The sequence below is a fragment of the Haliotis rufescens genome, unplaced genomic scaffold, assembly GCF_023055435.1.
Source record: "Haliotis rufescens isolate VD_foot unplaced genomic scaffold, xgHalRufe1.0.p SCAF_77, whole genome shotgun sequence".
Classification (NCBI taxonomy): Eukaryota; Metazoa; Mollusca; class Gastropoda; order Lepetellida; family Haliotidae; genus Haliotis; species Haliotis rufescens.
The window spans coordinates 874,367-897,201 of NW_025964369.1; the positions used below are offsets into that span (position 1 = coordinate 874,367).

The 22,835-nt window shown below is 43.6% G+C and overlaps 2 protein-coding genes across 2 annotated transcripts in view; one reads left to right on the forward strand and one right to left on the reverse strand.

Annotated features, from left to right (window-relative positions):
- The window catches only part of LOC124111659 (lysosomal alpha-glucosidase-like), a 28,412-nt gene extending 10,085 nt beyond the window's left edge, over positions 1-18,327 (forward strand). Inside the window, exons 9-20 of the mRNA XM_048388722.1 lie at positions 376-489; positions 1,731-1,815; positions 2,551-2,668; positions 5,214-5,347; positions 8,901-9,052; positions 9,584-9,726; positions 10,293-10,377; positions 11,052-11,233; positions 14,689-14,777; positions 15,362-15,399; positions 16,017-16,163; positions 18,159-18,327. Of these exons, the coding sequence (XP_048244679.1) occupies positions 376-489; positions 1,731-1,815; positions 2,551-2,668; positions 5,214-5,347; positions 8,901-9,052; positions 9,584-9,726; positions 10,293-10,377; positions 11,052-11,233; positions 14,689-14,777; positions 15,362-15,399; positions 16,017-16,163; positions 18,159-18,218 (1,347 nt within the window). The 3' untranslated portion in view covers positions 18,219-18,327. The remainder of the gene's footprint in view (positions 1-375; positions 490-1,730; positions 1,816-2,550; positions 2,669-5,213; positions 5,348-8,900; positions 9,053-9,583; positions 9,727-10,292; positions 10,378-11,051; positions 11,234-14,688; positions 14,778-15,361; positions 15,400-16,016; positions 16,164-18,158) is intronic.
- Positions 18,328-18,485: 158 nt separating this feature from the next.
- LOC125376781 (tetra-peptide repeat homeobox protein 1-like) lies at positions 18,486-19,229 on the reverse strand. The gene has a single exon (XM_048388704.1). It carries the CDS (start codon positions 19,227-19,229, stop codon positions 18,486-18,488), a length of 744 nt encoding a protein of 247 aa, XP_048244661.1.
- Positions 19,230-22,835: the final 3,606 nt, after the last annotated feature.

Consider the following 22,835-nt stretch of genomic DNA (forward strand, 5'->3'; position numbering starts at 1 on the left):
TTTATCTTTTCAACTGAATAACGTGGCAAGCAAATTGGAAAACTGTTTATAACTATGAGTGTTTTAACAATGACTTTATGAATTCCATTTTCAGTGAAAGGGTATCAGTTTGAAATTGAAAACATCATTTAGATATGAAAGTAGTATGGGCTTAATAACTTTTTTATTGTTTCAAAGTACATTTTTGTCCCTTCGTGAATACAGATACAACAGAAGAGTCCTTTCCTTCTAAATGATAAAATGCTTCAGAAAACTTTTGGCAATGAAAATAAACCTGAACTTTTTATGCCAATTTGTAATTTTGTGAAGACAGGTTTTATGCCTTGTCGGACCTGAATGTGAGAACACGTACTGATTGGTCTGTACCTGTGGCAGGTGTGGCCGGGGAAGACGGTGTTCCCAGATTTCACTCACCCCAATACTGAAGCATGGTGGCAGAAACACGCTCAGATCATGCACGCTAAGCTTCCATTTGATGGCCTCTGGATTGTAAGTACACAAGGAATGCCATACACAAATAATAAGTCGAAAGTCATCCCTCTTAGAGGATGTCGTAGTCACATTTCACATTATTGCTTGATTTTCCATTCTGTTTCATTGTTAGCAGCAATCTGTGTCCAGGTTTCGTATGTAACAAAAAGTGTGAACCTAGTATGGTATACAGTAGAACAACTCTGTTGAACGCACACGGACATGAGAAAAGAGGCGACGAATTTTTCAGACACAACCAGATACAGCTGTTCAACCTTATAGTTGACAACACAAGAATGACATCGTTCGTGGACTACAGTATAAAAATCTGATAACAGGTTCATGCATATGGTAACAGGAATATGGAATCAATCTAGTTATCAATAAATGAATGATATAATGAACAAGACTTATATTTTCACATTAATAGTGATGAAATTTGGGTTCATGATTTCCATGACGTGTCAAAGCATTTGTCATATAATACAAACAAATATCAGAGGTCAAATGAGGAAATGCAATAGAAGCGTACCACTAGTTCGACACATCAGATTTTGGCACATTGATGTTCATCTGTATCTTTAGTTTCGATTACATGGATACAGTTCCTATATCAAGTAGATGCAATTTAACAATGGGCAGATGGTTTAAGTTTAGGTATGCCGGGGGATGTGCGTCAGACTGGTGTACGATTTAATACGAAGTTAGTATACACGCAGATTATAAGTGATAAACGTCGCATTATCATCTTCCAAGAGTGCAGTTCAGTTCTTCTGTAATGAACCCGTTATCCACACATTGACTTTTACTTGTCATATATTACACGTTGGTTGTTTCAGGCGTGTGTTTTGGTAGCTTTTTCTTTCAATTATTTTCATTGGGTTTTTTTCTAGTTTCATAAAAGCATTCAGTTAGTGGGACACAGACATACTAAACGTATCTGCAATGAACTGTTGACTTTTACTGGTCAGGTATGGCACGTGAAGGGCAAGGCTAAATCTCTAGTTGTTTCAGGGATGTTTTTTGGTAGCCTTTTCTAACACCTTCAATCATTTTTCATTGTTATTTTTCCTGATTCATAAAAGAAACATCCATAGAACAAAGACATACACAACGTGTTCTTCTACTGTGAATCACATTGTCAACATACACATACCTCTTGACGCCTGTTGGTACATGTTCATGTTTGACACCCTACACACCTAGGTGACCCTTCAGTAAAGACGTTGAGCATATAGTAAAACATTATATGTCTGCAGGACATGAACGAGCCGTCCAACTTCAAGGACGGATCTGAGACAGGATGTGGCAGCAACACCCTGGAGAACCCGCCCTACACACCACGTATGTCCAACTTCTGGTATCTCCAATTGCTTGTATTTCGATCTAGCCCCATGGTCACAATTTGTTCCCAGTGCCCCATCTTACACATTGAACAACTGCTCCACTGGTCAATGTCCTTGAAGCTATCCTGCTCCTCCGTTGGAATCTTTCTTTGGGAAGAAAAAGGTACCCAAACCCCATCTTGCATACCATGTACGTCGAGTTGTGTCCGACCGCCTCATGGATCTAGTGGATAGAGCCTCTGTACAGAGAGCAGAATTTCGGTGATTCGATCCCGACCGCGTCAGACAAAAAGACTTTTAAAGAAAGTACTTGTCATTTCTCTGTCCACCGTTCTACATTTAGGGCATCCAAAAAGACTGGTCACACACACACACACACGCACACACACACGCACGCACGCACACAAACACACACACACAAACACTCTCTAACACACACACACACACACACACACACACACACACACACACACACACACACACACACACACACACACACACACTCACACTCACTTTATAAGTGCACTAATCCTTAAACCCAATTTCACCTGAGACCAGCTTATCCAATGAACTTAACTATTTTAGTTACCCTTCTTTGTGTGTGATATGCCACACTGTAGTGTAATAATCGTCTACCGCCCATTATCTTACGTTGTGTCCTATTCTGGAAAAAAAGATATATTAAGCTACAATGCTACTACAATATACAAATAATATTCACATCTTGAATCAGCCTTGGATGGAGGAAGCATCACTGCCAAGACCCTGTGCATGTCTGCCAAGTTCCATGAAGGGTTACACTACAACCTGCATAATCTGTACGGATACTTTGAGAGCAGAGTCACATACAGGTAGGTACCGACAGCAGAGTCTTATGTACGTAGGTACCAACAACAGAGTCACATACAGGTAGGTACCGACAACAGAGTCACATACAGGTAGGTACCGACAGAAGAGTCTTATGTACGTAGGTACCAACCACAGAGTCTCATACAGGTAGGTACCGACAACAGAGTCATATGTACGTTGGTACCAACCACAGAGTCTTATGTACGTAGGTACCAACAACAGAGTCACATACAGGTAGGTACCAACAACAGAGTCTTATGTACGTTGGTACCAACCACAGAGTCATATGTACGTATGTACCAACAACAGAGTCTCATACAGGTAGGTACCGACAACAGAGTCATATGTACGTAGGTACCAACCACATAGTCATATGTACGTAGGTACCGACAACAGAGTCACATACAGGTAGGTACCAACAACAGAGTCACATACATGAAGGTACCAACAACAGAGTCACATACATGAAGGTACCAACAACAGAGTCACATACATGAAGGTACTACCAACAGAGTAACATACAGGTAGGTACCAACAACAGAGTAACATACATGAAGGTACCAACAACAGAGTCACATACATGAAGGTACCAACAACAGAGTCACATACATGAAGGTACCAACAACAGAGTCATATGTACGTAGGTACCAACCGCAGAGTCATAGGTACGTAGGTACCAACAACAGAGTCACATACAGGTAGGTACCAACAACAGAGTCACATACATGAAGGTACCGACAGCAGAGTCGTATGTACGTAGGTAACAACCACAGCGTCACATACAGGTAGGTACAAACCGCAGAGTCATAGGTACGTAGGTACCAACAACAGAGTCACATACATGAAGGTACCAACAACAGAGTCACATACATGTAGATACCAACAGCAGAGTCACATACAAGAAGGTACCAACAACAGAGTCACAAACATGTAGATACCAACAGCAGAGTCACATACATGTAGGTACCAACAACAGAGTCACATACATGTATGTACCAACAACAGAGTCACATACATGTAGGTACCGACAGCAGAGTCACATACAGGTATGTACCAACAACAGAGTCACATACAGATGGTACCAACAGCAGAGTCGTATGTACGTAGGTAACAACCACAGAGTCACATACATATAGGTACCAACAGCAGAGTCACATACATGTAGGTACCAACAACAGAGTCACATACAGGTACGTACCAACAACAGAGTCACATACATATATGCACCAACAACAGAGTCACATACAGGTAGGTACCGATAACAGAGTCATATGTACGTAGGTAACAATCACAGAGTCACATACATGTAGGTACCAACAACGGAGTAACATACATGTAGGTACCAACAACAGAGTCACATACATGAAGGTACCAACAACAGAGTCACATACATGTAGATACCAACAGCAGAGTCATATGTACGTAGGTACAACAGCAGAGCCACATAAAGGTGGTACCAACAGCAGAGTCATATGTACGTAGGTACCAACAGCAGAGCCACATACATGTAGATACCAACAGCAGAGTCATATGTACGTAGGTACAACAGCAGAGCCACATACAGGTGGTACCAACAGCAGAGTCATATGTACGTAGGTACAACAGCATAGCCACATAAAGGCGGTACCAACAGCAGAGTCATATGTACGTAGGTACAACAGCAGGGTCACATACATGTAGATACCAACATCAGAGTCATATGTACGTAGGTACAACAGCAGAGCCACATACAGGTGGTACCAACAGCAGAGTCATATGTACGTTGGTACAACAGCAGAGCCACATACATGTAGGTACCAACAACAGAGGCACATACAGGTAGGTACCAACAACAGAGTCACATACATGAAGGTACCGACAACAGAGTCACATACATTTAGGTACCAACAAGAGAGTCACATACAGGTAGATACCAACAGCAGAGTCACGTACATGTAGGTACCAACAACAGAGCCACATACATGTAGGTACCGACAGCAGAGACACACATGTGTAGGTACCAAAAACAGAGGAATAACATACACGTATCAACCAGCACCAGTTAGGAATAACACACAAGTAAGTGTTAGCAACAGTGTAGAACAACATACACGTAGGAACCAGCACCAGTTAGGAATAACATACAAGTAGGAATCAGTAAGGAATAACATACAAGTAGGAATCAGTTAGGAATAACATACAAGTAGGAATCAGTAGCAGTTAGGAATAACACACAAGTAGGAACCAGCAGCAGTTAGGAATAACACACAAGTAGGAATCAGCATCAGTTAGGAATAACATTCAAGTATGAATCAGTATCAGTTAGGAATAACATACAAGTTGGTACTAGCAACAGTGTTAAACAACGTACAGTTAGGCTACAGAATTATTTAGGATGTTATTTAAGACGACATACAAATAGGAACAATGCAGATACAGGAGGTGTCACATGCAGTTAGGTAGTCCCGACAACCCTAGCCTCAGTATTATTTTAGCAATGTACTTACGATTACTTACTTACGAACTAGCAACTACTACTTGTCTACTTCCTTGTTGCTTTCGTTTCAGCGTTCTGAAAAACATCTTGCAGAAAAGGCCATTTATATTATCTCGCTCTACCTTTGTGGGAAGTGGCAATTACGTCGCACACTGGGAAGGAGACAACTTTGCTGACTGGTCAGACTTGTACTACTCTATACCAGGTCAGACTTGTACTACTCTATACCAGGTCAGACTTGTACTACTCTATACAAGGTCAGACTTGTACTACTCTATACCAGGTCAGACTTGTACTACTCTATACCAGGTCAGGCTTGTACTACTCTCTACCAGGTCAGACTTGTACTACTCTATACCAGGTCAGACTTGTAATAATCTATACCAGGTCAGACTTGTTCTACTCTATACCAGTTCATGCTTGTTCTACTCTATACCAGGTCATGCTTGTTCTACTCTATACCAGGTCAGACTTGTACTACTCTATACCCGGTCAGACTTGTTCTACTCTATACCAGGTCAGACTTGTTCTTCTCTAGACCAGTTCATACTTGTTCTACTCTATACCAGGTCAGACTTGTACTACTCTATACCAGGTCAGACTTGTACTACTCTATACCAGGTCAGACTTGTACTACTCTATACCAGGTCAGACTTGTACTACTCTATACCAGGTCAGACTTGTACTACTCTATACCAGGTCAGACTTGTACTACTCTATACCAGGTCAGACTTGTACTACTCTATACCAGGTCAGACTTGTTCTACTCTATACCAGTTCATGCTTGTTCTACTCTATACCTGGTCAGACTTGTACTACTCTATACCAGGTCAGACTTGTACTACTCTAGACCAGTTCATACTTGTTCTACTCTATACCAGGTCAGACTTGTACTACTCTATACCTGGTCAGACTTGTACTACTCTATACCAGGTCAGACTTGTACTACTCTATACCAGGTCAGATTTGTACTTCTCTATACCAGGTCAGACTTGTACTACTCTATACCAGGTCAGACTTGTACTACTCTATACCAGGTCAGACTTGTACTACTCTATACCAGGTCAGACTTGTACTACTCTATACCTGGTCAGACTTGTACTACTCTATACCAGGTCAGACTTGTACTACTCTATACCAGGTCAGACTTGTACTACTCTATACCAGATCAGACTTGTACTACTCTATACCAGGTCAGACTTGTACTACTCTATACCTGGTCAGACTTGTACTACTCTATACCAGGTCAGACTTGTACTACTCTATACCAGGTCAGACTTGTACTACTCTATACCAGGTCAGACTTGTACTACTCTATACCAGATCAGACTTGTACTACTCTATACCAGGTCAGACTTGTACTACTCTATACCTGGTCAGACTTGTACTACTCTATACCAGGTCAGACTTGTACTACTCTATACCAGGTCAGACTTGTACTACTCTATACCTGGTCAGACTTGTACTACTCTATACCAGGTCAGACTTGTACTACTCTATACCAGGTCAGACTTGTACTACTCTATACCTGGTCAGACTTGTACTACTCTATACCAGGTCAGACTTGTACTACTCTATATCAGGCCCGACTTGTACTACTCTATATCAGGTCAGAATTGTACTACTCTATACCAGGTCAGACCTGTACTACTCTATATCAGGTCAGACTTGTACTACTCTTTACCAGGTCAGACTTGTACTACTCTATACAAGGTCGGACTTGTACTACTCTATATCAGGTCAGACTTGTACTACTCTATACCAGGTCAGACTTGTACTACTCTATACCAGGTCAGACTTGTACTACTCTATACCAGGTCAGACTTGTACTACTCTATACCTGGTCAGACTTGTACTACTCTATACCAGGTCAGACTTGTACTACTCTATACCTGGTCAGACTTGTACTACTCTATACCTGGTCAGACTTGTACTACTCTATACCAGGTCAGACTTGTACTACTCTATATCAGGCCCGACTTGTACTACTCTATATCAGGTCAGAATTGTACTACTCTATACCAGGTCAGACCTGTACTACTCTATATCAGGTCAGACTTGTACTACTCTTTACCAGGTCAGACTTGTACTACTCTTTACCAGGTCAGACTTGTACTACTCTATACAAGGTCAGGCTTGTACTACTCTCTACCAGGTCAGACCTGTACTACTCTATACCTGGTCAGACTTGTACTACTCTATACCAGGTCAGACTTGTACTACTCTATACAAGGTCAGGCTTGTACTACTCTATACCTGGTCAGACCTGTACTACTCTATACCAGGTCAGACTTGTACTACTCTATACAAGGTCAGGCTTGTACTACTCTCTACCAGGTCAAACCTGTACTACTCTATACCTGGTCAGACTTGTACTACTCTATACAAGGTCAGATTTGTACTACTCTATACCAGGTCAGACTTGTACTACTCTATACCCGGTCAGACTTGTACTACTCTAGACCAGTTCATGCTTGTACTACTCTATATCAGGCCCGACTTGTACTACTCTATATCAGGCACGACTTGTACTACTCTATATCAGGTCAGACTTGTACTACTCTATACCAGGTCAGACTTGTACCACAATAACAGGTCAGACTTGTACTACTCTAGACCAGTTCATGCTTGTACTACTCTATACCCGGTCAGACTTGTTCTACTCTATACCAGGTCAGACTTGTACTACTCTAGACCAGTTCATGCTTGTACTACTCTATATCAGGCCCGACTTGTACTACTCTATATCAGGCACGACTTGTACTACTCTATATCAGGTCAGACTTGTACTACTCTATACCAGGTCAGACTTGTACCACAATAACAGGTCAGACTTGTACTACTCTAGACCAGTTCATGCTTGTACTACTCTATACCAGGTCAGACTTGTACTACTCTATATCAGGCACGACTTGTACTACTCTATATCAGGTCAGACTTGTACTACTCTATACCAGGTCAGACTTGTACCACAATAACAGGTCAGACTTGTACTACTCTAGACCAGTTCATGCTTGTACTACTCTATACCAGGTCAGACTTGTACTACTCTATACCAGGTCAGACTTTTACTACTCTATACCAGGTCAGACTTGTACTACTCTATACCCGGTCAGACTTGTACTACTCTATACCAGGTCATACTTGTACTACTCTATATCAGGCACGACTTGTACTACTCTATATCAGGTCAGACTTGTACTACTCTATACCAGGTCAGACTTGTACTACTCTATACCAGGTCAGACTTGTACTACTCTATACCAGGTCAGACTTGTAATAATCTATACCAGGTCAGACTTGTACTACTTTAGACCAGGTCAGACTTGTACTACTCTATACCAGGTCAGACTTGTACTACTCTATACCATGTCAGACTTGTACTACTCTATACCAGGTCAGACTTATACTTTGAGGAATATCCCCCTGGTGTTCGTGACTTCGAGTCAGTGAAGGCTTCCTCCCACAACTCCCCACGGGGCGGTCGGGTAGCCTAGTGGTTAAAGCGTTCGCTCGTCACGCTGAAGACCCGGGTTCGAATCCCGACATGGGTACAATGTGTGAAGCCCATTTCTGGTGTCCCCCGCCGTGATATTGCTAGAATATTGCTAAAAGCGGCGTAAAACCAAAACTCACTCACTCACTCACAACTCCCCACAGTAACTTCTCAATTCAATCAAATCTTTCAATACAATAGGCCTCGTATTTCGTTAACCAGGAAATCACCGTGTCTTCATCCAAACTATCTCATTTATCAGAGGTTCTGAGCTTTAACATGTTCGGCATCCCCTTCATCGGCGTGGACATTTGTGGGTTCAGAGGCGACTCTGACGAGGAGCTGTGCACAAGATGGCTACAACTAGGTGCCTTCTACCCATTCATGAGATCACACAACACGCACATGTCACCGGTAGGTTAATTTGTTTCTTAAGATGACCAAGTGGAAAGATTCCGACGTACGCTGTGCAGAGTTGCTTCTTGGCTATAGCGGGATCTCTAATCGTGGTATCCAATACAAAATTATCACCGATTATGATCCTCGGTCTATTAGACATCAGATAGAGATATGACATGATGCAAAGTGTCTGTTAGTCACAGAAATAAAAAAGCTTGAGCAATAATCACAAAATGCATGGAATTATGTTATGGGTTGAGTCGACATAAATATGCCATGTACATCAAACAGGTGTAATAGTGAGTGAGTTGGGGTTAACGCTGCCTATAACAGTATTCCATTTGATTATTACACTTGATGACACAAATAAAATTCAGAGACAGCATTTGTTTTCAACAACATTTTCTTCGGGGACAAGTGTTTTGGATTAAGTTGTACGAAACAAAATCACCAAAACCAAATATCTGCTCTTGTATACTCTGCAATAGTAATACAAATACATCTGTTAGAATGACAACAACAAATGCTTGACACCCTTCCCTTCAGGACAAAGATCCCGCAGCAACTCGATTTAGTTCCACTGCGCATGACCGGAACCGCGAGGCCTTGAGACTCCGTTACCGTCTTCTACCTTTCCTCTACTCCCTGATGTCCAAGAAGAGTGCAGTGGCCAGACCTATCATCTTCCAGTGCGTATGTCACACTGAATGAAAGAATGAATGTGCGAATGACTTCGCCAGTCAGCTATATCCCGTCTATGTCAGGGAATCAGAGATTAATCGAGTATGGACCAGCCAAGCTAGTGGTTGAACAACGATCGGCGCCTTCTGTGTACATGTAGGGTGAGACACTATGAGCCAGGTGATACATTATAACCATCCACTCCTTATAAAGGGGCTCTTTCGACCAGCATGGAATACAGAGCACCTGTCTTGCTGGAACCACCACAGTACTTATGTCACACTGGGAAACGATGCTTTTCGTATAATATAATGCTGGTGTTTTGAAAAAATCATGTGACCCACTATTACAATAATGATGATAATGACGACGACGAAATGATGATGATGATGATGATGAGGAGGAGGAGGAGGAGGAGGTAGATGGTGGTGCAGGAGATGGCGGTGGAGGTCACGAGGACGGGGAGGAGGATGGTGGTGGTGGTGGTGGTGATTGTTGTGATGATGATGATGATGATGATGATGATGATGATGATATACCATTATGGTAATATTGTTCGTTACGGCTGTTCCAGGTACCCTACAGATTCCGCCGCCTACAACATAGATAAACAGTTTCTATGGGGTGACGCGTTGCTGATTAGTCCCGTGTTAAACAGGGTAGATTCGTTTTCTTTCCTTTGCTGTCTGTGTTTAAGATTCTACGAATTCTTGGGAAGACACATAGCCGTCAACAAGAAAATCAACCATTTCAACAATTCTATAACACTTATACTGTTTTGTATCTGTCCAATTCATTTTGCAACCTTTGCTTCAAATACGCGCTTTAGACAGGGTAAGTGCATCCGACCCCGTGTATATAAACATAAGTCGCAATACAGGTGGAATTATTGAAAGGTTGAAAGGTGGCAGTTGCTAAGCTTCTGTTAACTTGAAAAAAATACAGAAAAACTACAGTTCTCACACTCTCAATTATGTCCTTGAAAAATATCTGACAGTTATGTTTATTCTTGTTTCAAAAAATCTAAATTTAATTAAATTTAATATAATCTATTAAAAAAATATAGCAATTACATCATTCACAAGGCAGTCTTTAAAAGCGTATGTTTTAGTAGGGCTGATTTTATTTTCACGATGAACTTATTTTGAAAGCACTCGTCCTGACGTACCTTACGAAGCCCTTATCTCCATAAAAAAGCATAACGCGGTGGCCCAAGGATATAAAAAATCTAACTTGTGCAAATGCATTAGAAATAACAAAGGTAAGATTTACTTGTAGCCTGTTAACTAAAGATAAGAATAATTCTAACAGCTGTGTCAACTTACGTGTACAGGGACACACCACAGTGAATGCCTACTTCCCTCAAGATACGTGGTACGATTTCTTCACTGGGGCGGAAGTGTCCAAAACAGGTCGATGGACAGTGGTCAGTGCACCGCTGGACAAGATCAATGTCCACATCAGAGGGGGCACAATAGTCCCGACACAGGTGCCCGATGTGAACACAGAGAAGAGGTAGGTGTACAGTGATACACAGGTGTCCGATATTAATACACAGAAGAGGTAGGCGTACAGTGATACACCGGTGTCCGATATTAATACACAGGAGGGATAGGGGTACAGTGATACACCGGTGTCCGATATTAATACACAGAAGGGATAGGCGTACAGTGATACACAAGTGTCCGATATTAATACACAGAAGGGATAGGCGTACAGTGATACACAGGTGTCCGATATTAATACACAGGAGGGATAGGTGTACAGCGATACACAGGTGTCCGATATTAATACACAGAAGGGATAGGCGTACAGTGATACACAGGTGTCCGATATTAATACACAGGAGGGATAGGCGTACAGTGATACACCGGTGTCCGATATTAATACACAGAAGGGATAGGCGTACAGTGATACACAAGTGTCCGATATTAATACACAGAAGGGATAGGCGTACAGTGATACACAGGTGTCCGATATTAATACACAGGAGGGATAGGTGTACAGCGATACACAGGTGTCCGATATTAATACACAGAAGGGATAGGCGTACAGTGATACACAGGTGTCCGATATTAATACACAGAAGGGATAGGCGTACAGTGATACACAGGTGTCCGATATTAATACACAGAAGGGATAGGCGTACAGTGATGCACAAATGTCCGATATTAATACATACAAGGGATAGGCGTACAGTGATACACAGGTGTCCGATATTAATACACAGAAGAGGTAGGCGTACAGTGATGCGCAGATGTCCGATATTAATACACAGAAGGGATAGGCGTACAGTGATACACAAGTGTCCGATATTAATACACAGAAGATGTAGGCGTACAGTGATACACAGGTGTCCGTTATTAATACACAGGAGGGATAGGTGTACAGTGATACACAGGTGTCCGATATTAATACACAGAAGAGGTAGGCGTACAGTGATACACAAGTGTCCGATATTAATACACAGAAGGGATAGGCGTACAGTGATACACAGGTGTCCGATATTAATACACAGAAGGGATAGGCGTACAGTGATACACAAGTGTCCGATATCAATACACAGAAGAGGTAGGCTTACAGTGATACACAGATAATCCGATATTAATACACAGAAGGGATAGGTGTACAGTGATACACAGGTGTCCGATATTAATACACGGAAGGGATAGGCGGTCTAAGTGTTGGCTTTCGGGTCATGTCCCACTCGTACTGAAGGGGGAAGATCGCGGCCTAAGTGCTGGCTTTGAGGTCATGTCCCACTCGTGCTGAAGGGGGAAGATCGCGGCCTAAGTGCTGGCTTTGAGGTCATGTCCCACTCGTACTGAAGGGGGAAGATCGCGGCCTTAGTGCTGGCTTTGAGTTCATGTCCCACTCGTACTTAAGGAGGAAGAACGCGGCCTAAGTGCTGGCTTTGAGGTCATGTCCTACTCGTACTGAAGGAGGAAGATCGCGGTCTAAGTGCTGGCTTTGAGGTCATGTCCCACTCGTACTGAAGGGGGAAGATCGCGATCTAAGTGCTGGCTTTGAGGTCATGTCACACTCGTACTGAAGGGGAAGATCGCGGTCTAAGTGCTGGCTTTGAGGTCATGTCCCACTCGTACTAAAGAGGGAAGATTGCGGTCTAAGTGCTGGCTTTGGGGTCATGTCACACTCGTACTGAAGGGGGAAGATCGCGGCCTAAGTGCTGGCTTTGAGGTAATGTCCCACTCGTACTGAAGAGGAAAATCGCGGTCTAAGTGCTGACTTTCAGGTCATGTCCCACTCGTACTGAAGGGGGAAGATCGCGGTCTAAGTGCTGGCTTTGCTGTCATGTCCCACTCGTACTGAAGGGGGAAGATCGCGGTCTAAGTGCTGGCTTTGAGGTCATGTCTCACTCCTACTGAAGAGGGGAGATTGCGGCCTAAGTGCTGGCTTTGAGGTCATGTCCCACTCGTGCTGAAGGGGGAAGATCGCGGTCTAAGTGCTGGCTTTCAGGTCATGTCCCACTCGTACTAAAGGGGGAAGATCGCGGCCTAAGTGTTGGCTTTCAGGTCATGTCCCACTCGTACTGAAGGGGGAAGATCGCGGCCTAAGTGCTGGCTTTCAGGTCATGTCCCACTCGTACTGAAGGGGGAAGATCGCGGCCTAAGTGCTGGCTTTGAGGTCATGTCCCACTCCTACTGAAGGGGGAAGATCGCGGCCTAAGTGTTGGCTTTCAGGTCATGTCACACTCGTACTGAAGGGGGAAGATCGCGGCCTAAGTGCTGGCTTTCAGGTCATGTCCCACTCGTACTGAAGGGGGAAGATCGCGGTCTAAGTGCTGGCTTTGAGGTCATGTCCCACTCGTACTAAAGTGGGAAGATCGCGGTCTAAGTGCTGGCTTTGAGACCATGTCACACTCGTACTGAAGGGGGAAGATCGCGGCCTAAGTGCTGGCTTTCAGGTCATGTCCAACTCGTACTGAAGGGGGAAGATCGCGGCCTAAGTGCTGGCTTTGAGACCATGTCACACTCGTGCTGAAGGGGGAAGATCGCGGTCTAAGTGCTGGCTTTGAGGTCATGTCACACTCGTACTGAAGGGGGAAGATCGCGGCCTAAGTGCTGGCTTTCAGGTCATGTCCCACTCGTACTGAAGGGGGAAGATCGCGGCCTAAGTGCTGGCTTTGAGACCATGTCCCACTCGTGCTGAAGGGGGAAGATCGCGGTCTAAGTGCTGGCTTTGAGGTCATGTCCCACTCGTACTAAAGGGGGAAGATCGCGGTCTAAGTGCTGGCTTTCAGGTCATGTCCCACTCGTACTAAAGGGGGAAGATCGCGGCCTAAGTGCTGGCTTTCAGGTCATGTCCCACTCGTACTAAAGGGGGAAGATCGCGGCCTAAGTGCTGGCTTTCAGGTCATGTCCCACTCGTACTGAAGGGGGAAGATCGCGGCCTAAGTGCTGGCTTTCAGGTCATGTCCCACTCGTACTGAAGGGGGAAGATCGCGGCCTAAGTGCTGGCTTTGAGGTCATGTCCCACTCGTACTGGAGGGGGAGGATCGCGGCCTAAGTGCTGGCTTTGAGGTCATGTCCCACTCGTACTGAAGGGGGAAAATCGCGGTCTCAGTTCTGCCTTTGATAAAGTTGGGGTGCTCTTCCGCTGCGACAGCGACAATCGGAATACAGTTCCGTGAAAACGAAAGGTTGACCAGTGTTGCGCCCAAAGAATAGCACGACTGGCCCTGTGATCCTCCCATGGACGATGTATAATTGCGTTCTGTTCTTCATGCTGATCTCATCCAATACGGTCTCTGACCCCAACCGACGTAAACACAAACGTTTAGAACCTGCATAAGCCCGGACTAGAACAAGAAGAACCACATACCGGTACATGCAAGTATATACTTGTCATAACCTCATTTCACCTTACCCAGGAATATATAAGACATATATCTTCAATATCCCGATCTGTTTGTGTTATTAGTTTGTTTCTTTGTTCCTGCTTTTTGGAAGCCGACGCAATGACTTCGGTCTGGTGGTGGCCTCGTCGAGCCGGAACACAGCTCAAGGCTTCCTGTACTGGGACGACGGCGAGACCCTAGGTGAGGATTTTACAAAGTGATAGACCCGTAAAGATCCGGGGCAGAACACGACAAACGTACTCGCAATCTAATGCTTTAAAGTTTAGATGTCATTTGGTTTGACATTAACTATTTTGTACTGAATGGTCTGTTGGTGATAAAAAATTCTATGGGACCCGTGAAGATCCGGGGTAGAATAGGTCTTCAGCAACCCATGCTTGCTCTAAAAGGCGACTGTCCTGTCGTAAGGACGATAACGGGATCGGGCGGTCAGGCTAGCTGACTTGGTTGATGCAGGTCATCGTATCCCAATTGCGTGGATCGTTGTTCACAATATCAATCACTGGATTGTCTGGTCCAGACTCGATTATTTACAGACCGCCGTTCTATAGCTAGAATATTCTGAGTGTGGCGTTAAACAAAAAAAAACACAAAGGTGGTACACATCTACCGTTGGCGTTTGTTTTGGATTTGCCCAAATTTTAACACGTAGCAGAACTACATATAAATCAAATATCATTGAACTCAAATCACTCAAAGTTAGACTGTTTAAGATGAAGTGTTAAAATTATTCTAAAACTTCATCTTTTCATGTTTCTCTCCAGATGCGCCATATAACCAGATCCAGTTCAATCTGGACGGGGTACGTATTGAACTTATTTATAGATAATCTCACCCGACTTTGCTTTGATATTAGATATATAAGTACCAGTTGAAAAATGTTTAAAACTCTGAGGTTTGCAGAGAAGTTTTCAGCTTTCATTTTCATTTTAAAAAGAAACGAGGGAGATATATTTCTATCATCAAAATTCTTTCTTCAAACGTGTTTACTTTTTTAGCAGAACCCAGTGTCTTGAGAACAGCTACCCAGTGATTAGTGACGGCATTTGATTGTGTAATGGAAACCGATGCCGAAACATAATGATGCAATATCATCTAGTAGATTGAGCGTCTGCCCGGAGAGTGGGAGGTGGCTGGTTCGATCCCCGGCCACGTCATACCAAACGAAGTCAAAATATGGTACTTGTTGTTACCCTGCCTTGCCCACGGCTTAAAGGGAATAAAACAAGGACTGGTCGGCTCGGAGACAGTATACTGTGTCTGAGAGGGGTATGCATGTTAAACTGCTGTTTGGTATCTCAGTAGGCTAGCACTATAAAACCGGATTAAGTACGGACAAGTACCAGCAGCCACAGGCGCTATATACGTGCAATAATTTGAACGTCACGTTAAATCCCATTTTACGTCGCCATGTTCCAGGAGAGACTGACGTCCACTATCAAGTCTAGCAACTACGCCACGACCATGACGTTAGGGAGCGTCGACGTGTACGGTGTGGCAACAGCGCCGACAACTGTCAGAGTCAATGGTGTCGGCGTCGCCCACACCTACGACACTGCTAGCAAGGTGAGTCTTACTATACTACTAAAATAAAGGGGTATGGCATGACAAATTAACTATAGCAAGGTGAAAGAACCAGGTGTTCTTTTACTTCTTTTGAGCATTATATATTGCTGGGTGTTCTTTAAAACTGGACAGTAGGCAGACAAATGGACTGAGTGAGAGTGATTTTGAAGATTAACCTACCGCGTGTTTAAATTTGATGTCGGTCCACTGTAGATCAGAGTCGTTTTACTTTAATTTGTCCCGAGCGATTTAGCTTTTTTTCCATTCTACCGTGACGGGGCCGCCTCCGTGGTCTAGAGGTAGAGCGTCCGCCCGGGGAGTGGAAGGTCCCCGGCTCCATCATACCAAAACGTTTATAGATAGTACTTTGATGTTACCCTGTCTGGCGCTCGGCATTAAGGGGCTAAAACAAGGACTGGTCGGCTCTGAGTCAGTATAATGTGTCTGAGTGGGGTATTCATGTTAAACTGCGGCATGGTATCTCAGTTAGCTAGCACTATAAATCGGCATCAGTCCGGACGAGTACAAGCAGCCACACACACACACACACGTGCATGCAGGTCGCTATATACGTACAATAACCTTGGACGCGACGTCAAACCTTATTTTACCTCACCTCTACCATGACGGCAAGAGCGCTTTGAAAACGAGCTCCGTTTGAATGTGTAGGTTTACACATGGATTAATCTGATTCATCTTTTCAGCGCATTTTTCTCAGGGCATTCTAATCCCTGTAATATTGATCGTTGTGTTTCTCTTGCCTCACATATGAATCACACTGTCAACATTAAAGATAGCATGTGTGGCCTTTTCAACATTTTGTTATAGTGTTCCTGATAGAGGATCAGCCTTCACCGAAATATAAAATATTGAAAGAAGCGGACATATAATCTCTACTTAAGGGCCAGCGCAATGTCTGAATTATTCTTCATTTTTTGGTATTTTATTAGGACACCCAGCGACTATATTTCATAATAAAACCACAAGGGACAACTCTCTTCCAAGATTTCTTTGGACAATTATAAAAAAAATAAATATTCCCAGTCAGACAACCCTGCCCCTTCCCCAGATGATGAAATCATCGGCCCTCACTCCAGAATGTTCTTTTTAATTTGAAGTTGGAAAACAGACCGGCCATATGCGCGGAACTGACGATCATACGCGTATGAACGACACTACTTGACGCTCATACATTTTTCACCAGACCGTATTCTTAAAATGACGTAAACACTGACGACCACCTCCACATTCCTGGGGAAATCCCTTGAATGCCAAACACGAATACATACAGAAGCTTTGTTACGGATCATTTAGACCCTATAATCTTGAAATCAGCGTTTTAGCATACATTGAGAAACGTCAGAGTGTTTGACTGCATGATCGTTCACGAAATTCCTTGCTACGACCCATTTTAGTGAACAAAAGAAATGCACATCCACTACTGAAGTATCGACTTGATCAGTATCTAGACTGACAGTAACAGTCCACAGCAATCTATGAATTACCTTAGTATTTACTTGAAATATCTTCATAATCATCTTTCAATGATCGGCCAACTGATCAATGATAACTAACACATGTTCCAAAACCCTTTCCGTCGTGTCGGCCATTTTGACGTATTGTACTTGATGTAAATGTATTACGACGCGCTCTCTTTTTTTGCTGAATTACAGAGGTAGTTCAAAACACGCCATTCTCATTTAATGAACTTTTCAATTTTTTTTTTTAAACAGATCATGTGACTTCATCTTTTGGGGAAATATTTAATTCCTCGTTACACCTGGTTGTTGTATGGTTGTCGGTGTAAACATGTAGATCTAGCCCTACATATCTCTCGAGATATAAAATAGTGATATTAACAATTACAAGAATTGACTTTCACTTTGTGTGAGTTCCTTTGATTATGAATCTTCATACTCCAATGAACTCACACAAAGTGAAAGTCAGTTCTTAATTATTTCACTTTTACTGAACTTGACCTACTCTATGTTACAGGTTCTGCATGCAACCAGACTGAAGGTCGACCTTCTCAAGCCCTTGGTGATGACGTGGTAGACAGTATGCCTGATGTAATACAGTATAGATGGGGAGTGAATATGGTTATATTGACGTATGCTGTTGATTTCCGTCTCGTTTACACATTCAATAAAGTAACATTTTCCTTTTATCTCCAATCGTACTTTCAAACACTCCCCAAATAGAACTCAGAAAATTAAAACTTGAGTGCAAACTGTAATGTAATGTATTTACAAATGAACGAATAACATTCTTTTTTTTAATATCAAACATTTGCCGAGTCATTTCGTCCTTGCTAGTCGGGCGTTATGGCTTAATAGTCTTAGTTGTTCCAGTGCACCGTACCGTGATCTTGGGGTTTACCATCCTCAGTACCATCCCTGGTACCATCCCCAGTACCATCCCCGGTACCATCCTCGATACCATCACTGGTACCATCCCCGGTACCATCCCCGATACCATTCCCGATACCATCTCCGATACCATCACTGGTACCATCCCCGGTACAATCCCCAGTACCATCACCGGTACAATGCCCGGTACAATCCCCGATACCATCCCTGGTTCCATCACCGGTACCATCCCCGGTACAATCACCGGTACAATCACCGGTACAATCACCGGTACCATCCCCGATACCATCCCTGGTACCATACCCGGTACAATCCCCGGTACAATCACCGGTACAATCACCGGTACAATCACCGGTACCATCACCGGTACCATCACCGATACAATCCCCGGTACAATCACCGGTACAATCACCGGTACAATCACCGGTACAATCACCGGTACAATCACCGGTACAATCACCGGTACAATCACCGGTACAATCACCGGTACAATCACCGGTACAATCACCGGTACAATCACCGGTACAATCACCGGTACAATCACCGGTACAATCACCGGTACAATCACCGGTACAATCACCGGTACAATCACCGGTACAATCCCCGGTACAATCACCGGTACCATTCCCGATACCATCACTGGTACCATTCCCGGTACCATCCCTGCCACCATCCCCGATAACATCCCTGGTACCATCCCCGGTAACATGCCCTTGGCACATTATGGACCTGCATTACTTTCCTCAGTTAACATGACATGCCGTGACATAACTGAAATATTGTTGAAGGCATCTTCCCGAGGTAAGAAAGTCAACTGACCATAAAAGTCCAGTTTCCACCCTTGCCGAACTAGGCTGGTATTATGGAGCTACATGTTGTCTGGACTAACGAGTCTATGCATAGTCCAATCAAAATCGCGTAACGAAATCGGAATCCGGTTCTTAAACTGTCTTGCAGGTTTCGGTCGATTGCAAAGTAAGTGCCCAACCAACTCGTTGTCAACAGATATTTTCCAAATCTTTTCATGTTTTTAATCAAGGTGCTCACGTGATTTGATGCATTGCGCGATGTAAGACCCGTTTTATCACAATATATCTTGATTATTGATCAGATTGTCTTGACTGGGCGCCGCCATTTTGTTTGAAGCAAATGCAAGTGATACGAGAGGTGGAATCTGATTGGTCCATAGGAGAGGCTTAGGAGGGACATAACTCGTAATAGCCACTGGTGGCGCTACGATCGAGGCCAGAAATTCCAGCCTATTTCGTCAAGGATTGAAACTGGACTTTTAAGTCTGTTAACTCCTTTGCCTCAGGAAGATGCGTTGAAGGCGGTACTTAAAAAAACTACTCACTCATTCTAGATGCTCTTTACAAATGAAACCCAATGACATGGAAATTGTGAATCCGAGGCGGGCGGGAAAAAAAAACAGGCGAGCGTGAACGTTTGCTGTTTCATTCCTCCTCGGCCCCCGCTCTCAAAGGTTTGTTTGTACAATGAATATGCATGAATTTCGCTAAGCGTAGTGAAAGCAGAGAGGGAATTCTCTCGACTGTAATATATTGAGATTCCTCGACTGTAGTAATAAAAGTAGTTGGCGCGGCTTATTTTTTTACATTATTTGGGAAATGAATGCAATAACACGTGACCAATTCAGCTCATCAGCTCATGCAGGAACTTCAATGAACACAACGAACATTAGGTTATTCGATTATGAACCAGACAATCCAGTGATCGATAGTGTGTGCAAACCACGCAGACAGGGTACGATGTCATGCAATCAACCAAGGCACCAAGGCTGCTCCCCAAAACGCCAAAAGAGCAAGGCGGTCTCCCTGTTTTGGCTCCTTATACGTTTTGGTCCACCCACGTTGGTGAAACCCACGAGCACGGGTATGGTGCTGACAAACCAAGAAACATAGGAGATCAGGGATACGAACCCACAATTATTGGATTCTGGAGTATTCAAGGGATGCAACTCTGCACACTGAATTGCGATGCCGAAGACAACTGGTCCAATGGGTCCCCAAGAGAAGATAAAATCCATAGTGTGCATTGGTGTGCATGTCGAGATGGAACCTGTATTCGTCATCGAACATGGTATGACAGCACTGACGCAACTGCATGACGCTCTGACGCCGTGAACATTCCATTCTATTTAACCTTTGAGTAGACCTTTGCACTTTATAACTCCACTCGGGAATAAGTCCTTGCAGGTAACACTGAGTGACCACTGAATAGGAACTGTATGACCACTGTATGACCACTGTATGACCACTGTACGACCACTGTATTACTACTTTATGACCAGTGTATGGCCACTGTACGACCACTGTATGACTACTGTATCACCACTTCTATGACCACTGTATGATCACTGTACGACCACTGTATGGCGACTGTATGACCACTGTATGACCACTGTATGGCCAATGAATGACCAATGTATAACTACTGTATGACCACTGTATTACCACTGGATGATCACTATGTGACCACTGTATGACCACTGTATGACAACTGTATGACCACTGTATGACTACTGTATGATCACTGTATGGCACCTGTATGTCCACTGTATGATTACTGCATGATCAATGTATGGCCAATGTATGACCTGTGTGACCACTCTATGACCACTGTATGACTACTGTATGACCACTGTATGGTCACTGTATGGCCACTGTATAGCCAATGTATGATTACTGCATGATCGCTGTATGGCCACTGTATTGCCACTGTATGACCACTGTATGGCCACTGTATGACCACTGTATGACCATTGTATGACCACTGGATGCCCACTGTGTGACCACTGTATGACCACTATATGTCCACTGTATAACCACTGTATGACCACTGTATGGCCACTGTATGACCATTGTATGACCACTGTATGGCCACTGTATGACCACTGTATAACCACTGTATGACCACTGTATGGCCACTGTATGACCACTGTATGACCACTGTATGGCCACTCTATGACCACATTTTGACCACTGTATGACTACTAAATGACCACTGTATGACTACTGTATGACTACTGTATGACCACTGAATGACCACTGTATGTCAACTGTATGACCACTGTATGACCACTGTATGACTACTGTATGACTACTGTATGACCACTGAATGACCACTGTATGTCAACTGTATGATCACTGTACGGCCACTGTATGACCACTGTATGACCAATGTATGACCACTGTATGATGACACTGTGACCACTCTATGACCCTGTATGACCACTGTATAACCTCTGAATGACCACTGTATGATGACTCTATGACCACTCTATGAGCACTGTATGGCCACTGATTGACCACTGTATGACTACTGTATGATAACTGTATGGCCACTGTAAGACCACTGTATGATTACTGTATGATCACTGTTTGGCAACTGAATGACCACTGTATTACTACTGTATGACCACTGTATTACTACTGTATGACCACTGTATGACTACTGTATGGCCACTGTATGACCATTGTATGACCACTGTATCACCACTGTATGAACACTGTATGTACACTGTATGCCCACTCTATGACTACTGTATGACCACTGTATTACTACTGTATGACAATTGTATTACTACTGTATGACTACTGTATGACTAATGTATGGCCACTGTATGACCACTGTATGATCACTGTATGTCCATTGTATCATGGCCACTGTAACACCATTGTATGACCACTGTATGACCACTGTATGGCCACTGTATTACCACTGAATGACCACTGTATGATGACTCTATGACCACTCTATGACCACTGGAAGACCACTGGAAGACCACTGTATGACCATTGTATGACCACTGTATCACCACTGTGTGACCACTGTATGGCCACTGTATGACAACTGTATGACCACTTAATGACCACTGTATGACTACTGTATGACCACTGTATGATCACTGTATCACCACTGTATGACCACTGTATGACTACTGTATTACCACTGTATGGCCACTGTATGACTACTGTATGACTACTGTATGATCACTGTATGGCCACTGTATGACCACTGGATGACCTCTGTGTGACAACTATATGACCACTGTATGACCACTTTATGAACACTGTATGATCACTGTATGACCACTGTATGAACAATGTATGATCACTGTATGACTACTGTATGATCACTGTATGGCCACTGTATGACCACTGTATTACCACTGTATGACCACTCTATGGCCACTCTATGACCACTCTATGACCACTGTATGGCCACTGTATGGCCACTGAATGGCCTCTGTATGATCACTATATTACCGCTATATGACCAC

Excerpts from the sequence above, each read along its gene's own strand:
- LOC125376781 (XM_048388704.1), bottom strand. The coding sequence starts at position 19,229 with ATGGTACCAGGGATGTTATCGGGGATGGTGGCAGGGATGGTACCGGGA.